General features: G+C 38.9%; 2 protein-coding genes across 4 annotated transcripts in view; one reads left to right on the top strand and one right to left on the bottom strand.

The window, feature by feature from the left end:
* LOC134570489 (keratin, type II cytoskeletal cochleal-like) overlaps positions 1-20,561 on the bottom strand; it is a 76,034-nt gene that overhangs the window by 41,428 nt on the left and 14,045 nt on the right. The gene's annotated exons all lie outside the window — the stretch shown is intronic.
* Positions 7,507-11,279, top strand: LOC134570473 (keratin, type II cytoskeletal cochleal-like). The gene is made up of 7 exons (XM_063428506.1): positions 7,507-7,993; positions 8,576-8,784; positions 10,085-10,145; positions 10,241-10,336; positions 10,456-10,620; positions 10,723-10,848; positions 11,024-11,279. Exons 1-7 carry the CDS (start codon positions 7,571-7,573, stop codon positions 11,246-11,248), a joined length of 1,305 nt encoding a protein of 434 aa, XP_063284576.1. The 5' UTR covers positions 7,507-7,570; the 3' UTR covers positions 11,249-11,279.

Raw genomic sequence — 20,561 nt, 5'->3', positions numbered from 1 at the left:
AGAACATCCCAAAGAATTTTTTTTTTTACTTTTTATTCTAAAGTATATAATAGTTACTCTAGAATCAATTCTTTTTACTGACTCAGTAAACTTAATTAATTTTACAAATTCTAACATAGGTCCATTATTACCGATCTATGTTAAAATTAAGAACAGCCTAGCCTATAAAACTAGCTCTCAATGGAGAATAGATTAAACAATTTTACGTAAAAAGAAAAATAGGGACCATCCGGCCATATTTTAACTAAAGAGTTTCTTTTGTTGAACTACAAGGGGAACATCTCACATTTGTTTTTGTTTTTATGTTATCAACTAAAAGCGACATGGCCTTAACCCCTTCAGGACCGGCCTGTTTTTGCGATGTTTGTACGTTAAGGACCAGAGCAGTTTTAACACTTTTGTGGTGTTTGTGTTTAGCTGTAATTTTCCGCTCTCTCATTTACGGTTCCCATACAAGTTATATATTGTTTTTTTCACGACAAGAAGGGCTTTCTTTACATACCAGTATTTATATTATGTCATATATTGTATTTAAAAAAAATAATAAAATATGGTGAAAAAAAAAAACAAAAAACATGTTTTTGGACTTTTACTTGAAAAATCTTTTACTTATCTACAAAAGCTAATGAAAAAAACTGCTAAATAGATTAAAAATTTTGTCCCGAGTTTAAAAACACCCAGTGTTTACCTGCTTTATTGCTTTTTTTTGCAAATTATAGGCCTATAAATACAAGTAGGAAATTGCTGTTTCAATATATATATATTTTAAATGTATCAATAGTAACATTGTTACACCGTTATCTGTCATAAATCCCCGAAACACACCTAACATGTACATATTTTTTAAAGTAGACAACCCAGGGTATTTAAAATGGGGTATGTCCAGTCTTTTTTAGTAGCCACCTAGTCACAAACACTGGCCAAAGTTAGCATTTATATTTGTTTGTGTTTTAAAAATGCAAAAAACGCTAACTTTGGCCGGTGTTTGTGACTAAGTGGCTACTAAAAAAGGCTGAACATACCCCATTTGCAATACCTTGGGTTGTCTTCTTTTGCAAATGGTATGCCATCATGGGGCTAATTCTCATTCCTTGGCTACCATACGCTCTCAAAGGCAACCTAACCAATCTGACAAATTTCAATAAAAAAAAAAAAGTAAAATCAAGCCTTATATTTGACCCTGTAACTTTCACAAACACTATAAAACCTCTACATGTGGGGTACTGTTATACTCAGGAGACTTCGCTGAACACAAATATTAGTGTATCAGAACAGTAAAATATATCACAGCAATAATATCCTCAGTGAAAGAGCTGTTTGTGTGTGAAAAATGCAAAAAACTTCACTTTCACTGACAATATCATCGCTGTGATATGTTTTACTGTTTTGAAACACTAATATTTGTGTTCAGCGAAGTCTCCCGAGTAAAACAGTACCCCCATGTACAGGATTTAGGGTGTCATAGAAAGTTACAGGGTTAAGCACAGTGCTAGCAAATTAAATTATCTGGACTTTTGGCCTGGGTTGGCAGGCAGGTCCCTCAAATTGCAATCATTAAAATTACTTAATTAGGTAAAAATATTACATAAATATGCACGTAGAATTTTAATATATATACATATTTATATATTTGACGTCTACGTGTATATTTATGAAATTATTAATGTAATTTTGTATGTGGACATATGTATATTTCGTATTATTTTTATTTATTTATTTATACATAGATATATATATCATTACATTCTAAGTGTATTTTGATATAAATATATATATATATCAATATCAAAATACTGTTAGAATAAAATTGAATATATATATATAATTTTTTTTTTAATTATTAAAAATTATTTTTATTTTTTGTTATTTATTTTTATTAACATATTATTTGTATTTTATATATATACCATATATATAGTTATTATATATATTGTATATATTCGTGTGTAATTTAAATATAAGTGTATTTTTATATTAATATACGTATATATAAATATAAAAATACACTTAGTGTGGCATTATATATATGATATATATACATATATTATATATAGGTATATATAGATATAATACATGTATATATATATCATATATATATACACATATTATAATTTTTTTTACACTGATTTTTTTGTTTAACACTTTATTTTATGATTTTTCACTTGCATGGAGACTGCCTGTCAGCACAGACAGTCCCCCTGCAGGCAGATACAAAGACCCCTATTGCGGTCATGTGATCGAGTGATCACATGGCCGTGGGGTCCTGATCTGCCGAGGGGGGACTGCCCGGTCAGACAGGCAGTCCCCCTGGACCGGGAGGAGAGCTGATCGCCGCCGTGGGACCGACGGCGATCAGGTAAGTTGCCCAAAACCGTTATGACGGTTCAGGACCGTCAGCGGTCCAAACGCACGTTTTACCGCTGACGGTCCTGAACCGTCAGCGGTCCTTAAGGGGTTAATCTTCACATGTCAGACAGCTTTTTATTTTTGGCTATTATAAGTTTTCATCTGTGGGTCTGCCGGTTCCCAATTTTATACCCTCCACCCAGAGTATAACATTTCACTCCCTTTTATTAAACCTGAAAAACTTGTTGAATTAAATAAGGATATAACTATTAAAGAAATAAAGAAAGTAATTAACAACTTGAAGAATGGAAAATCTCCTGGCCCAGATGGCTACACTGCACTCTTTTATAAAACCCTTGAACCAGTAATATCACCACTATTATGTAGATTGTTCCAAATGGAATAATCTAATAGTGGTGATATAGAATGATTGGGCTGATGTGTATTATAGTCATTGCTGGTGCCCAGGAGTATTGGGAGTTTGAGCACATTGTGCATTTTTGTATTTGCTTTTGTAATACACAACCATTCTACAGTACTGCCGCCCACCCCATGCATTCCCTATTAAGGGTTACTTGAGGTATCCTAAGACCTATGCCTTTAATATCAGAATTATTTGATTGAGTTAAAGGTTCCAAACTGGACCTGCATTGGGCATATTATTTGCTCCGTATTAAAGAGTGGCAAGAATGGAAACATGTATTTAACACCCGTTAAGGTAATTTGCGTATTTGATGATGCCCTATAGTTTGTGCAATGTCCCTGCTGTGTTCCAGGAATTCATTAATGATGTGTTTCATGAAAATCTTCAACAGTTTTAATTGCATAACTGGATGACATCCTAGTTCATTCTCCAGAAATTTCAACACATCACAAACACATGGCCCTGGCTTTACAGAAACTTAGAGAAACACACTTGTACGCTAAAAAAGTGCATGTTAGAACAGAACGCTACCATTTTTGGTTTAATATCTCTGCTCAAGGTTCTGAAATTGACCCCACTAAGCTGTCTGCAATTTTATACTGGCCACAACCAAGTTGGTTAAAAACTATTTTTAGGCTTTTCAAACTGTCATAGAAATTTGTACATGATTATTCCAAGATAGTAGCTCCCCTCATAGCTTTAACTAAAAATGGTCCCAAGGAGTGGACTTCACTTGCACACACTGTTTTTGAAACAAGTAAAACAGCCTTTACTTGTGCTCCTATATTTACCCATCTTGACTCTACATTGCAGCGCATTCTGGGCCAGTGAGGCGCCCCTGGCGCGGCTTGTGCACATGCCAGAACTGTCACTGTAGAGACATTTATTGGAGGGTACTGTTGTTCCCATTACCATTTGACTGACCACAACAACCTTAAGTTCCCTTAGTGAGGCCAAAAGACTTAATCCTAGACAGGTGGACTATATTCCTGTCCAGGTTCCACTACATTATAACATATAGACCTGGTTCCAATGATGTTAAGGATGATGCCCTCTCTAAGACAAATTGCTATTGTTTTTTTTGTTTTTTTAAAAATCTGGAAAAAGTCCTGCTATGAAATGGATGTTAAGTTATCATTCTCATCAACCTTTCACCCTCAAACCAACAGAGCAGCAGAGCACACAAAACAGTTTGTTGAACAATATCTTCAGTTTTTCAGCTCTGACCAGCAGGATAATAGCTCTGTGGTGCAATTTGCCCACCACAATGCGGTGCATACCTCTACTATATAAACTCAATTCATTGTTTGCTGTGGCTATAGTCTAGTTGCTCTACTTGGCTCTTTTATGGAATAAGGTAACCAGGCTTGGATCAACATCTTGAGGACATCCATTCTACATGGGCACAGGTTCACATATTTCTCAAAACACTTTGGTTCCAGAAGAAGCATGCAGATAAGAGTTGTGCAGCTGCTCCTACTTCCCATGTAGGGGGTTGAGTTTGGCTTGCCACTAAAAACATTCATCTCAGAGGTCCTATGCACAAACTGGCTCCTTGTTATATCTTCGTATTCTAAACACCATTTACATGTCTTTATCCAAACCACTTTTGTGTAACACAAATAGCCCTCTATTTTTCTACTTCCTGCTTCTGTTATTTTTGAGAGTCAAGAGGAGTTTGATTTTAAACCATTGTTGATTCTAGTTTCTCGAGGGGTGTGGTTTTTTATTTGCTTCATTGTAACAGGTAAGGTCCTGAGGAAAGGTCCTTGGTTCCTCACAATGAGGTCTTCTCCTCTTCCATAGTACATCTGTTCCATGCAATATTTCCTTCTAAACTTAGTGATTCCTGCCAGAAGGTCTGTCCTCAAAGGGAGGGGTGCTGTTGGAACTCATGTGTCCGGTGGCATCTGTATGCCATTAGCTTTTCTCTCATGGACTGCTAGGAGTTTCTTCTTCTTATTCACTTTTGATTTGCAATTCACATAATTTCCCACACATAATCATTAAGGTAAGTTTTGGTTTTGGGTCTGGCCTTTTTAAAACCCTGGATTCCACTTGTGTGTTGCCAGTTCTTTGCCTGATTCGGTGCGTGCGATTCCTTGGGGCTACTTTTCTGAATATTCTGTATTTGACCCAGCTTGCTGATAGTTCCACATTCTTTGCTGCCTGCCTCTGACCTTGGATAAACTGACTAAGTTACTCTCTGGTTCCCTGACTCCGGCTTGTTTTGTGATCTGCTCTCCTGTTAGAATGGTATTTAAGAAGGAGATATGGAAATATTAAAATTATTTATAAAATTATATGTGGACGAATATTACATGCTGCAAATTTAAATAAATAAAATTACCATGCATGACTCAAAATAATTCTCATTGTAGCTTGAAATAAGTCTTAATATTTAGAAATAAGGAAAGTTTGATACAATTATATTTGTCCGGTAAACAAATTCACAACAATTATTTGTAAATTTGTTTTGCATTACTCTTTACCACAATAATATGATTTCAATAATGACATCATGTAATGTTCAAGTTATTAAAATTTTGCCAAGAAAAAGACATCTAAAACTGAAACAAACTAAAAAAATGTAAACGTAGAAAACACAAATTGCATACATGGCTATAAATTCAGATAGAATAAAATATCTCAGGTCAATATCACTAAATGAGCACCACTTATTTAAGTAATGAAAACATATAACAGAAAAATAAATTCACACATACGTAAACATAATGCTCCATCTCTACTGCAAGGTAGGAGTATGCTAAATAGGTGTATTCATATCCCTACCAAAGTGCTCCATCCCACTTGACCTGTAACATGCCGTATGACATTGCAATCTATTAACATGCATTACTTGCCATTGCATCGTGCACTGCTTTACACTTCTCATTCCCAACTACTTCCCCATGTGATGTTACATGGTCAGGATATCAAGCGTCCTTAGAAATAAAACCCATCCACATAAAAGTGGGGGTTATGTTATTATCCTATAATAGCTGGCAAATAATTAATCAAATTATATAAAGTCCAAGTATACAATAAATAGTGGTAAGACATATATAAATAGATAGAATTGTTTTCTAAGATATGTCACCAAATTCCATCCACTTGGACAAAATACACTGGTCTCTCTGAAATCTGGAGTCACATCTTTCAAAGATGTTAAGTAATTGTAAGCAACTCTGGGCATATACAAATGTTAATTTTATTCTTATTAATATGAATATTATACTATTGTAATTGTGATGAAATAACAAACCAAAAAAGCTTACATTCCCCAAATTCATTTATCCAAAAAACAATGTCAATCTATTTCTATATTTAAACCATGTGGTTGTAAAGTTGTTAACCAATTTATCCATTTTATTTTAGTTGATTACTCCCTTCCAATATGCCTGTTCTATTCCTACTAAACTGGAATTGATTTTTAATTCCAATGTAGGAGGACTGTATGTTTATTATATTTAAAAAATAAATAAATAAATAAATACATATATATATATATATATATATATATATATATATATATATATATATATATATATATATATATATATATATATATATATAGATGTTCTAAAATTAATTCTTTAAGTTTTCTATAATTTCCTCCTATGTACTGTGTCCTATAGGAGTGTGGATAGTAAATATGAATGACAAATTACTAGTAATGTATCATTTTATATAAAATACTCATAGTATTATTTCAAAATATATCCCTGTTGTCCTAACTGCAAGCCCATCAACTGTACTCCAGCTTAGATTATGTGTAATTGGATTTTAGCAGTAGCTAATTGAACAATAATAAGCTAAGGAGGGAGTTTGTCCAGTGCTTCCAGCCTAGCATTGCAGACCAAAGGAAAATAGCAAATACGGACATTCAATTCTGTATTAGACAACTCGTAGCAGAGGGCCAAGTCTAGGTGCTGGAAAAATCTAAATACCAGTATATTGACACAATCCATGGGGAAATACTCTTAAAACTCTTGACCCTATGACCATTACATGAGTTGTTGAGTTTATGATGCTTAGAGGGGCACCTATTATCATTTTAGGTATCTATTGCACTATTCTCTTTCCTGCAATTTATTAGCATAAATAGGTTCAATAATGTATTGAACGAATGTAGCCTACATAGCTATGTAGCTTGCCACTTCAGTTTCTGACAGTTAAAGCCGTTTCTTTACTTTGGGCCAAATGTTTACATTACATATATTTGTTTTTATTGACTTAAGTGTTTTCTGATCCAACTTTTCTCAGTGTCCATTTATCTAATCATGATCTACATAACCCAAACTGGTCATTCCTGACTGCCTTACAGCTGGGCTGTTTACAAAGTTACATGTCATTCTGAACTTTTAATGTTAATGTTTTTGTTTGACATTCAAAACTTAGTCTAATGATATTTGTACCAGACAGGACGACTTTTTAATCTTTTTGTTTAACCATGGTAGCATTTATATTTGATTATACTTATGTTAAGACAGAAATACTGCATGAGGTCCATGGCTCACATTCAGTTAAAACACTTTAAACTATTAGAAGCTTACAGTAAATGATTTTTGCTTTGATGTTGTAGATATGTTGATGCTTGATGCGTTACTTCTATGAAATCGGAAAGTAATAATAGTCACAATAAATGCTTATAGCAGACAATGATGCTATTTATAGGTGAGTGTGTTAACACCCATGTGAAATATAAAAGCAGCCAGTTTGTGCCCAGAATGTGTGACTCTGCAGTGCAGACTGTACCTGGTATCTTGTCTTTACATCTCCTCTGTGAGAAGAATCAACATGTCTCATCACTCCATCCTTGGGATCTCTGGACACAAGCACTTCAGCTCCTGTTCAATAGCTTCACCTAAACATGGGAGCTCACAGCACACATTTTCTCACTCCTCCAACTCTGCAAATGATGGTAAGAAGTCAATAAATTTCTTTAGCAGCAGAAGTGCCTGTGGTATGGGTTCCAAAGGACACAAGAGCTCACTGGGAAGTTTTTATTCTGGGAAAAATGGACATGGATCTGGACATGGAGGTATTGGCTATGGATTTGTGGGAACAGCATGCTCTGGAGGCATCACCCCAGTTACTGTAAACCAAGGTCTTCTGGCCCCTCTCAACTTGGAGATTGACCCAAGCATCCAGAGAGTGAGGACTGATGAAAGAAATCAAATCAGGGGTCTGAATGACAAATTTGCTTCTTTTATTGACAAGGTGAGATTATTTTACATTATAAGTAGACTAGAGAGAAACATCTAACCAGCAGAAGATACAATATATTTATTTTACTACACATCTTTCGAAAAGCCAAAGCTCTTCTCTTGGATCACTCTTATCCTCTCATGACATGTCCTATGAGATGAACAGAGGAAATTTCAATCTTTGCTTGCTGCATGAGGTTCCATGGATATGGCTTTTAAATATTATTTATTGTAAATGTTGATTCTAACATCAACCTAATCTGTCTTCACTCATGTTTCTTAATGTCTTCTAAGATTGAGTTCTAGTAAATTTGCTCCACGGACAATTATAAGAATTGTATGTTTGTTTGTTCATGGCTAATACCATAGCAGTTATATTTTCTACACCTCTGAATATTGAAGCAGTAATACTTTATAGTACATGTTCATTTTAAGTGTTTTGATTTGCATGTATATATATATTTTTTTTATATATATATATATTGACATATTTAAATTCTATAACTTCTTTATAAAATGTGATATTCAAGAAAGCTAAATTAAAATAAAATAAGTCATGAAATTATTTCCAATAAACTTTCTAATTTAACCTTAGGTGCGATTTCTGGAACAACAAAATAAAATGTTGGAGACTAAGTGGGCTCTCTTACAAGAACAAAAAACTGCCCATTATCAAATTGAACCCCTGTTTGAAGCTTTTATCAGTAACCTTAGGAGACAGCTGGGAAACCTGGGATGTGAGAGAGAACGTCTAGAAGGAGAAAGGAACAGCATGGAACAATCTGTGGAAGAACTAAGGAGAAGGTATGTTGTTTTTTGTTTGTTTGATTTTTAAACAATCAATTTATATAGCTCTATTAATGCATTTACCCAGAAACTAATTTTTCTGTATAATCTCTAGTATATTATTTCACTGGTAAAAATGAAAAAAATATTTTCTAAAGGGGCACTATATATATATATATATATATATATATATATATATATATATATATATATATATACATATATAACCACTGTAATTTATTGTAGTGGATTTAAAGCAAACAATTTTAAAGAAAAAAAAAAAGACTTCCGCCCATCAAGTTCTGCTTTTTTCACATATGTTTTTGCTGTTGATCCAAAAGAAGGCAAAACACCAAGTCTGAAGCGCTTTCAGTTTTGCAACAAATTGGGAAACAAAATTCCTTCTTGACCCCAAAATGGCAGTCAGATTTCTCCTTGGATCAATCAGCTATTACCCCACTAATTAGAAATGATATCCCTTGATATTATGTTGCTGAAGTATTTATCAAATTGCTGCTGAAACATCTGTATGGACTCTGATAAACCCACATCTTCATGCAGGGAATCCCACATTCTTATTGTGGGAAAAAAACACTTTTCCTTGCCTTAGATGAAATCTCCTTTCTTCCAGCCTAAATGCGTGTCCTATGTAAAGCTCTGTTTATGAATAGATTTCCAGATAATGGTTTATACTGGCCCCAAATATATTTGTATAATGTTATCATAACCCCTCTGAGACACCATTTTTCCAAACTAAAGAGATTTAAATATTTTAACTTTTAACTAAAATGCTCTATTCTACAGCTTGGTTAATGTGGAAGTAAATCACTGCATTAGCCTGTCCAACTTTGGTCAGCAACAATTGCCTGAAACGGCTAACAGTGTGCTCAGTGCAATGTCTGCCATCGCTGTTTTTGAGAGACTGCTAGAGAACAATATGACATAACCTGAGGAAATTTCCAAAAAGACTATTTGCACTGTCAGTGCTACAATAAAACATAGTTGCCAAGGATACCTACAGGTTTACTTGCTAACGTGAGACTGCAAAGTGACATCAAAGTGAATTTCAAATTTAAGGTCAGAGTAGCCTAAGTGAAAGTATAGTTGACTTATAGTATTGTTGACGTATAGTTGACCAGTTCAGCTGTTTGACCTTAAAATTGAAATTTAGTTTGAATACTCTTTTTAATAAATAACCAGATTGACCTTTTAACATGTACACTAGCAAAACATTTCATTAAAACTGAATTCCATTTAAGAAGAAAGGTTTCTGCTTTGTAGCAATTCTTCATAAATTTATTAATATTTAATATTCTAGGTATGAAGAAGAAGGGAACAGACGCACCGCGGCAGAAAATGAGTTTGTTGGACTAAAAAGGGTAAAAAGGAAACTCTATAGATTTCTAAAATGTAAATGAATAAATCATTATAGAACAGTAGCAGTCCCCTTAATGTATATATTTCCTTACTTCAGGATGTAGACGCAGCTTTTATGAACAGAGCTGAGTTACAAGGAAAGGCTGATTCCCTGACTGATGAGATCAACTTCTTGAGGACTCTGTATGATGCGGTAAATATATTTTCATATATTTCATATCTGGAATTTATTTATAAGATTTTATTTTCGACTAAGACTTGCATATTTGAGAAGTTCCATAAAAACACTTTATCTGCTTTTTAACTTTCTAGGAAATTTCCCAGCTCCAGGCTCAGATCTCAGACACCTCAGTGGTTGTGTCCATGGATAACAGTCGGGATCTGGACCTGGATGGAATCATTGCTGAGGTCAGATCTCAATATGAGGACATTGCTAACAGGAGCAGAGCTGAGGCAGAGGCCATGTACCAGTCACGGGTGAGTCGATTGAAGCACAAACGTCAAGTGAATAATATGCAGATTATTATTCACAGAGTTGCGTAAAACCAATGCACATTATATGTTTCACTTTTTGGGCAGTTTGAGGAGCTTCGTACAGCTGCAGGAAGAAATGGAAATAATCTGCAGAGCAGCCGAGATGAGATCTGTGAGCTGAACCGAGCAATTCAAAGAATTAAGGGAGAGATTGACAGTGTCAAGGCTCAGGTAAAACTAGGGGACACATGAGTTACTAAGGTACTAATAAAGCATAACTAACTGAAACCCATATATATTTAATTACATATAAGGCAGAGCCATATTGAATAGTTTTTAATTATGATTATTGGAAAAAACTATTAAAAAAGCAAGTAACTTATTGGAATATTAAATGGTTTATTAGCGCTCTGCACTTGAATCAGCAATAAATGAAGCTGAGGAACGTGGAGAATCTGCTGTCAGAGATGCCAAGAACAAACTGTCCGAGCTGGAAGGTGCTCTACAGAAGGCCAAGCAGGACATGGCTCGCCAACTGCGAGAATACCAGGAGCTGATGAATGTGAAACTGGCTTTGGATATTGAGATCGCCACCTACAGGAAGATGCTGGAAGGAGAGGAGGGCAGGTGAGTTACTGAGTCCTTAACAAATTAATTATCCGTGTATGACAGTGGGTTGATTTCACTGATGCAAGATATTTTATGCCATGCTGCATTCTAAGGAATTAATGTTCTATTTATTTCATTGTGTTCTGTCAGTGTGAGCAAGGCTTAATACCCTTATGCCAAAAGTGTCTATTAATACCTGATATTATTAATTTTAGCTGGAGCAATTTAAGATCCCTGCACTGACTAGTGAAATGTAATTTATAAAAAAAAAAAAAGACATTCCTTTTGCATTGACAATTGAACTTCCTTGTTCATCACTCCTCAATTATGGTATCATCGCTGACATCTACAAGTTAGCAACCAGAAAGAGCTCACAGAGTCTGAGGAGTTTCCCGATGATCACCATGCGTGTGCTAGAAAGTTTTAGAGCTTGGACCCATAGCACAAGGGAGGAAATACGTTTTTCTGCTCCTTGTATTTTAGAACATTATCAAGGATGTTAAAGTATTGTGCATGATCCAGGCATACCGTAGTGATGCTATCTCTATAGTTATCATGTTATTTAATTATCTCTGAGCCATTATGTAATAGAGAGGAAAAGGTTTAAAATGATGTCAAAGTGAAAAAGAATAACACATTTTATGAACCATGTGTATTTTCTTTATAAAAGATGATAGAGCAGAAACTCATATCGAGTGGGTTTTTATTAAGAGAAAAAGAGAATGTGAAGAAATATTGTTTTAAAAAGTTATAATTAATTTGAACTATAACACGGTGCCCCATTAAAATGGCCTTGTGTATAAAGGGACAACATAGAAACATAGAATGTGACGGCAGATAAGAACCATTCGGCCCATCTAGTCTTATCGTACATCTAGGATAGCCTTATGCCTATCCCACACATGCTTAAACTCCTTTACTGAGTTAAACTCTGCCACTTCAGCTGGAAGGCTATTCCATGCATCCACTACCCTCTCAGTAGAGCAATACTTCCTGATATTATTTTTAAACCTTTGTCCCTCTAATTTAAGACTATGTCCTCTTGTTGTGGTAGTTTTTCTTCTTTTAAATATAGTCTCCTCCTTTACTGTGTTGATTCCCTTTATGTATTTAAATGTTTCTATCATATCCCCCTGTCTCGTCTTTCCTCCAAGCAATACATGTTAAGATCCAGTATCCTTTCCTGGTAAGTTTTATCCTGCAATCCATGGACCAGTTTAGTAGCCCTTCTCTGAACTGGTGCATGGACTGCAGGATAAAACAACCACATTGGAAATGTTATTACAAGTATTCGCTCCTGTTAGCTAATTAGAGAGATAATTATCCAATACTAAAATAATGTGTTTATGTTTTATTTCAGGTTGACTGCTCATGATTCAGTTAATATATGTAAGTGATACAATACTTGAGAACATTGAATCTTAGAACAAAATAAAAACCTTACAAACACACTGGTTATATGAGTGCTTATCTTAATGTACATTTTATTTGCTGCATTGCTTCTCTGACAAAATCTCTCCAAACATTTATTTCTATTGATACAGACAGTATTATCAATAGTTATTAAGTTGTTAGGTATTTGTAATGTTGTCATTTCTATTTGGATAATAACTTGCAGCATTATTGTGTTTCAGCCGTACTTCACTCCAGCACTGGAGGAAAGCACAGCTCAGGAGAGAAGTCCCACGGTACTAGTGGCCAACATCACAGGGGAGGATCCAGCGCAAGCGTCTCGAAAAGCAGACACAGCTCTGGCCACGGACACCACTGCTAAAGTTCAATAGAAGCACTTCAGGGTTATTCAATAAATTTGAGTTTAAAATGTTTAACCAAAAAAGACTAAATTTTAAATTTTCTCAACTATGATTTGGATTTATCTATTTTTTTGTAATCTAAAATTTGAAATGATCTTTGAATTCACTTTTAATTCCCCCCCCCCCCCCCAAAAAAAATAAAAAATCACACTTTAGTGAATAACCCTGATACATATTGCCAGTGAGATAGCTCAGTGGGCTAATGCATCATCAGTAGAATCTGTTCAACCCAGCAGGGTTGACTCAGCCCTTCATCCTTCCGAGGTAGATAAAATGAGTACCATTAAATTGGGTAATAGTAACAAACCCTGGATGTAAGGCTAAGGTAACATCCCCAGGACGTACTTGAAAACTATAGTAATCTGAATGTGCCTTTCCTGGTTAAATACTTTGTTATTATTATTATTAAAATGAAAGCATAGATTTTAGTGAAACCACTAATTTTGATTTTAAGGTGCATTCATTGCTTAATTTTCTTGTAGTTCAAACATATTATGCAACGTCCTTTCTGTTTAATTGTCTTTATATTGTTTAAATACAATAAGCACTTGTTTCTTATCTGTAATGTGTCTCTGCAATAAAACTTTACTCATTGAACAATCTCATTAATGTTTTCATTATTTTCTTTAATGTTTTAATGAACGTTTACAATGGGAGCCGTGGTCTGATAAGACATGCAATGCAAGACATCTAGTTACTCAGATAGAACCTGCAATCTGCCATGTTTTCTAATTTAATCCCTGAATAAACAACTGTAACCTCAAAACATTTTAAAAGTTAACCCCTTAAGTACACATGACAGAAATTTTCTTTTATGATTCACTTTTATTTGTGAAGCTGTGTCCTTAAAGGGATAATGATCCTTTCATCAAGTTTTGAAAGAAAATAGATTTGTTTTAAATGAAGTATATGTAAAGAAAAATGAAAAATGTCATCCCTAGCTTTAGTATATGACAAGATCCTTCAGCTATGTTATTATTTTGGAGACTGTTTTAAACCCAACAGTTATTCTCTATAGTTTTCCCTGTTTATGTGCAGAGAATGAAGCAGTGAAGACTAGTGTTGTCGCGGACCCGAAATTTTCGGTTCGCGAACGGCGAACGCGAACTTCCGCAAATGTTCGCGAACCGGCGAACCGTGCGAACCGCCATTGACTTCAATGGGCAGGCGAATTTTAAAACCAACAGGGACTCTTTCTGGCCACAAAAGTGATGGAAAAGTTGTTTCAAGGGGACTAACACCTGGACTGTGGCATGCCGGAGGGGGATCCATGGCAAAACTCCCATGGAAAATTGCACAGTTGATGCTTTTAATCCATAAAGGGCAGAAATCACCTAACATTGACACCTGTCCTCAAAGCCCTGCCCTGATACACACTGACATAGAGCAGAATAGAGACTGTTCCCCGTCCTCAGAGACCATGATACACACTGACACAGAGCAGAATAGAGACTGTTACCCCTACATAGGGTCACTTGGCAGATATGGCGGGGTCGTGGGAGGGGGAGGATGACTTTCACCTCTTCCCCTGTTACATTCCCGTTGTGCTGTGACATCACCCTTATACGCTGTGTAAAGCATACTATTTAATTTGATCAGCATGGCCACTTGAGTTTTTATAGTTTTCACGCTGCTTGTAGTTTATATATGGTTCACAAAAATCAAACAAACAATAAAGTAAACATGTAAGGATTCAGAATATTCTTTCAAACCCTTACACATTGTGTGTACGTATTTTTTGTCTTAAGTTTGTGGCTTTAAAGAGGTTTACGTTGTTTCTATGATGTGCATAACATGTTCTTGTAAATGTTTGTTAAATTTTTCCTGGAATTGTCATTTTTGAATCTGAATAAAGATAGTCAAATCCCTGATACACACTGACACAGAGCAGAATAGGGACTGTTCCCCCTACATAGGGTCACTTGGCAGATATGGATTGACACCTGTCCTCAAAACCCCTGATACACACTGACACAGAGCAGAATAGGGACTGTTCCTCCTACATAGGGTCACTTGGCAGATATGGATGACACCTGTCCTCAAAACCCCTGATACACACTGACACAGAGCAGAATAGGGACTGTTCCCCCTACATAGGGTCACTTGGCAGATATGGATTGACACCTGTCCTCAAAACCCCTGATACACACTGACACAGAGCAGAATAGAGACTGTTCCCTGTCCACAGAGACCATGATACACACTGACACAGAGCAGAATAGAGACTGTTCCCTGTCCACAGAGTCCATGATACACACTGACACAGAGCAGAATAGAGACTGTTCCCCGTCGACTGTTCCCCGTCCACAGAGACCATGATACACACTGACACAGAGCAGAATAGAGACTGTTCCCCGTCCACAGAGACCATGATACACACTGACACAGAGCAGAATAGAGACTGTTCCCTGTCCACAGAGTCCATGATACACACTGACACAGAGCAGAATAGAGACTGTTCCCCATCCACAGAGACCATGATACACACTGACACAGAGCAGAATAGAGACTGTTCCCCGTCCACAGAGACCATGATACACACTGACACAGAGCAGAATAGGGACTGTTACCCCTACATAGGGTCACTTGGCAGGTATGGATTGACACCTGTCCTCAAAGCCCATGATACACACTGGGGGGAGCTACTGTCTTCCCCAACCCCTGCGCGGTGGGTGGGGGCCATAAATCACAATGGGGCGACCTACTGTCCTCCCCCCCTCGGCCCCCACCCCTGCGCGGTGGGTGGGGGCCATAAATCACAATGGGGGGGCCTACTTTCCTCCCCCCCGGCCCCCATCCCTGCGCGGTGGGTGGGGGGCATAAATCACAATGGGACGGACCTACTGATAGGAGTGGAGTATTGTTCATATCAGTTTAATACCTTCCGCGTCTCCTATCAGTGGACGTGTATATGGCAGCCATTTTAGGAACCGCACACCTGGGACCCGAGAAAGGTCACCTCGTTCAACAGGCGACATGATTTGGCCCTGTAAAACTATCCTGGATATTCTCTACAATTTCTATGGATATGGCATTGATTTATGTAACAGGGAGATGGAAGAAGATGCTTGGTCAGTCCTCTTACTTGAAATTTGGGGCACTGCGCGGGCAAGCTAATGTGCCACCAGATAGGAGTGGTGAGTTTAGTATTGTTCATATCAGTTTAATACCTTCCGCGTCTCCTATCAGAGGACATGTATATGGCAGCCATTTTAGGAACCGCACACCTGTGACCCGAGCAAGGTCACCTCTTTCAACAGGCAACATGATTTGGCCCTGTAAAACTATCCTGGATATTCTCTACAATTTCTATGGATATGGCATTGATTTATGTAACAGGGAGATGGAAGAAGATGCTTGGTCGGTCCTCTTATTTGAAATTTGGGGCACTGCGCGGGCAAGCTAATGTGCCACCAGATAGGAGTGGTGAGTTTAGTATTGTTCATATCAGTTTAATACCTTCCGCGTCTCCTATCAGAGGACATGTATATGGCAGCCATTTTAGGAACCGCACACCTGGGACCCGAGCAAGGTCACCTCTTTCAACAGGCGACATGATTTGGCCCTGTAAAACTATCCTGGATATTCTCTACAATTTCTATGGATATGGCACTGATTTATGTAACAGGGAGATGGAAGAAGATGCTTGGTCGGTCCTCTTACTTGAAATTTGGGGCACTGCGCGGGCAAGCTAATGTGCCACCAGATAGGAGTGGTGAGTTTAGTATTGTTCATATCAGTTTAATACCTTCCGCGTCTCCTATCAGAGGACATGTATATGGCAGCCATTTTAGGAACCGCACACCTGGGACACGAGCAAGGTCACCTCTTTCAACAGGCGACATGATTTGGCCCTGTAAAACTATCCTGGATATTCTCTACAATTTCTATGGATATGGCATTGATTTATGTGACAGGGAGATGGAAGAAGATGCTTGGTCGGTCCTCTTACTTGAAATTTGGGGCACTGCGCGGGCAAGCTAATGTGCCACCAGATAGGAGTGGTGAGTTTAGTATTGTTCATATCAGTTTAATACCTTCCGCGTCTCCTATCAGTGGACGTGTAAATGGCAGAGATTTTTAATTGTTGAATCACCTCCCCTTTTTAGGCCAAGGTGGGAAGATGCTTAGACCACTGGTATATTGGTGCCATCTTGGAGGATTTTTTTTTGGTTTGGTTTTTGAAGCCACAGTGCTGCACCAGTGGGCCTAAAAATTAGGCATGTACACATGCCTGAAAAATTTGGTATTGTTGCAGCCGCTGCTGTTGCAGCCGCTGCTGTAGCAGCGGCCAGAAAAATTGATGTTTGTTTCACAGGCAGAAAGTGCCCTAAAACATGGCGGCTTGAACCCTAGTTGGTGGCGGATAAGTCACACAAGTCAAACGTCATTCAGAGCTAAAATACAGTAGCGTGTGGACCATTTTTAGCCCAAGGCAGCTCATCTCATCAGGCCTTTTTTAATCGAATGTATCGCCCAGTGTCAGTCCCTTCGGGATCCATCCCTCATTCATCTTAATAAAGGTGAGGTAATCTAGACTTTTTTGACCTAGGCGACTTCTCTTCTCAGTGACAATACCTCCTGCTGCACTGAAGGTCCTTTCTGACAGGACACTTGAAGCGGGGCAGGCCAGAAGTTCTATCGCAAATTGGGATAGCTCAGGCCACAGGTCAAGCCTGCACACCCAGTAGTCAAGGGGTTCATCGCTCGTCAGAGTGTCGATATCTGCAGTTAAGGCGAGGTAGTCTGCTACCTGTCGGTCGAGTCGCTCTCTGAGGGTGGATCCCGAAGGGCTGTGGCGATGCATAGGACTTAAAAAGGTCCGCATGTCCTCCATCAACAACACGTCTTTAAAGCGTCCTGTCCTTGCCGGCGTGGTCGTGGGAGGAGGAGGAGGAGGAGGATGACTTCCACCTCTCCCCCTGTTAGATTCCCGTTGTGCTGTGATATCACCCTTATACGCTGTGTAAAGCATACTTTTTAATTTATTTTGCAAATGCTGCATCCTTTCCGACTTGTTGTAATTCGGTAACATTTCCGCCACTTTCTGCTTATACCGGGGGTCTAGTAGCGTGGACACCCAGTACAGGTCGTTCTCCTTCAGCCTTTTTATACGAGGGTCCCTCAACAGGCAGGACAGCATGAAAGACCCCATTTGCACAAGGTTGGATGCCGAGCTACTCATTTCCCGTTCCTCCTCCTCACTGATGTCATTGAAGGTATGTTCTTCCCCCCAGCCACGTACAACACCACGGGTACCAGATAGGTGACAACGAGCACCCTGGGATGCCTGTTGTGTTTGGTCTTGCTCCTCCTCCTCCTCCTCAAAGCTACAATCCTCCTCTGACTCCTCTTCCTCACAATCCTCTTCCAGCGTTGCCGCAGGTCCAGCAAGCGATGCTGATAAGGCTGTTTCTGGTGGTGATGGTGACCACAACTCTTCCTCTTCCTCTTCACGCTCATCTACAGCCTGATCCAGCACTCTTCGCAGGGCACGCTCCAGGAAGAAAACAAATGGTATGATGTCGCTGATGGTGCCTTCGTTGCGACTGACTAGGTTTGTCACCTCCTCAAAAGGACGCATGAGCCTACAGGCATTGCGCATGAGCGTCCAGTAACGTGGCAAAAAAATTCCCAGCTCCCCAGAGGCTGTCCTAGCACCCCGGTCATACAAATATTCATTAACAGCTTTTTCTTGTTGGAGCAGGCGGTCGAACATTAGGAGTGTTGAATTCCAACGTGTAGGGCTGTCGCAAATCAAGCGCCTCACTGGCATGTTGTTTCGCCGCTGGATATCGGCAAAGTGAGCCATGGCCATGTAGGAACGCCTGAAATGGCCACACACCTTCCTGGCCTGCTTCAGGACGTCCTGTAAGCCTGTGTACTTATGCACAAAGCGTTGTACGATCAGATTACACACATGTGCCATGCACGGCACATGTGTCAACTTGCCCAACTTCAATGCCGCTATCAAATTTTTTCCGTTGTCACACACCACTTTGCCGATATCCAGTTGCTGCGGAGTCAGCCACTTTTCCACCTGTGCGTTCAGGGCGGACAGGAGTGCTTGTCCGGTGTGATTCTCTGCTTTCAAGCAAGTCAAACCCAAGACGGTGTGACACTGCCGTATCCGGGATGTGGAATAGTACCTGGGGAGCTGGGGGGGTGCCGTTGATGTGGAGCAAGATGCAGCAGCACAAGAGGACTCAGCCGAGGAGGTTATGGAAGAGGATGGAGTAGGAGGAGTAGAGGAGGTGGCAGCAGGACTGCCTGCAATTCGTGGCGGTGTCACCAACTCCTCTGCAATGCCACGCATTCCTTGCTTGTCAGCCGTCAGCAGGTTTACCCAATGCGCAGTGTAGGTGATATACCTGCCCTGACCATGCTTTGCAGACCAGGTATCAGTGGTCAGATGGACCCTTGCCCCAACACTGTGTGCCAGACATGCCATGACTTCCTTTTGCACAATCGAGTACAAGTTGGGGATTGCCTTTTGTGAAAAGAAATTCCGTCCGGGTACCTTCCACTGCGGTGTCCCAATAGCTACAAATTTTTTGAACGCCTCAGACTCAACCAGATTGTATGGTAAAAGCTGGACATATCCCTGTTATCTACATCCTCTAGCAATAATGGTTGCGCATCACTCATTTCTTCAAACGGGTGTGTGAATAACTCCTCTGACATACCAAGTAAAGCGGCTGTGGTGCTAGTTTTGGTGGTGGCAGCAGGCAGGTGAGTGGTATCTTGAGAGGTGCCTGAAGCTAAGCTGGAGGAGGATGGTGCGTCAAGGTTCCGAGCGGAGGCTGTACAAGATTGGGTGTCCTGTGTTAGCCAGTCAACTATGTCCTCAGAACTTTTCAAGTTCAGGGTACGTGGCTTCTGAAAACTGGGCATTATTCTAGGGCAAAAGGGAATCACAGCACCACAACCACGACGGCCCCTGCGGGGTGGCCTGCCTCTGCCTGTCATTTTTTTTGGGATTAGTGGTACTATGCGTGCAAGCTACTGTGAGACCAGATATGATTGGCAATGTGAACTGTAACAGTTCTGCAGAGCACACGCTGAAGGAAGGACTGACAGAGACGCTTGATTAACACTGACTGGCTGCTATTAGCTTACACTAGAAACCTTTTTTCTTTGTAAAAGCACGCTATAGAGACACCAGATATGATTGGCAATGTGCACTTGAACAGTTCTGCAGAGCACACACTGTAGGCCTGACACACCCGCTTGAAGACAAGTAACTGCTATTCAATCTATAACAGTGAAAAAAAAAATTTGGTTTTAAAAGCACGCTATAGAGACACCAAATAGGATTGGCAATGTGCACTGGAACAGTTCTGGAGAGCACACGCTGAAGGAAGGACTGACAGAGCCGCTTGAAGGACACTGACTGGCTGCTATTAGCTTACACTAGAGACCTTTTTTCTTTGTAAAAGCACGCTATAGAGACCCCAGATATGATTGGCAATGTGCACTTGAACAGTTCTGCAGAGCACACACTGTAGGCCTGACACACCC

The sequence above is a fragment of the Pelobates fuscus genome, chromosome 1 (assembly GCF_036172605.1).
Source record: "Pelobates fuscus isolate aPelFus1 chromosome 1, aPelFus1.pri, whole genome shotgun sequence".
Taxonomy (NCBI): Eukaryota; Metazoa; Chordata; class Amphibia; order Anura; family Pelobatidae; genus Pelobates; species Pelobates fuscus.
The sequence above is the reverse complement of the archived record's forward strand: the minus strand, read 5'-3'. Positions and strand labels throughout refer to the sequence as shown.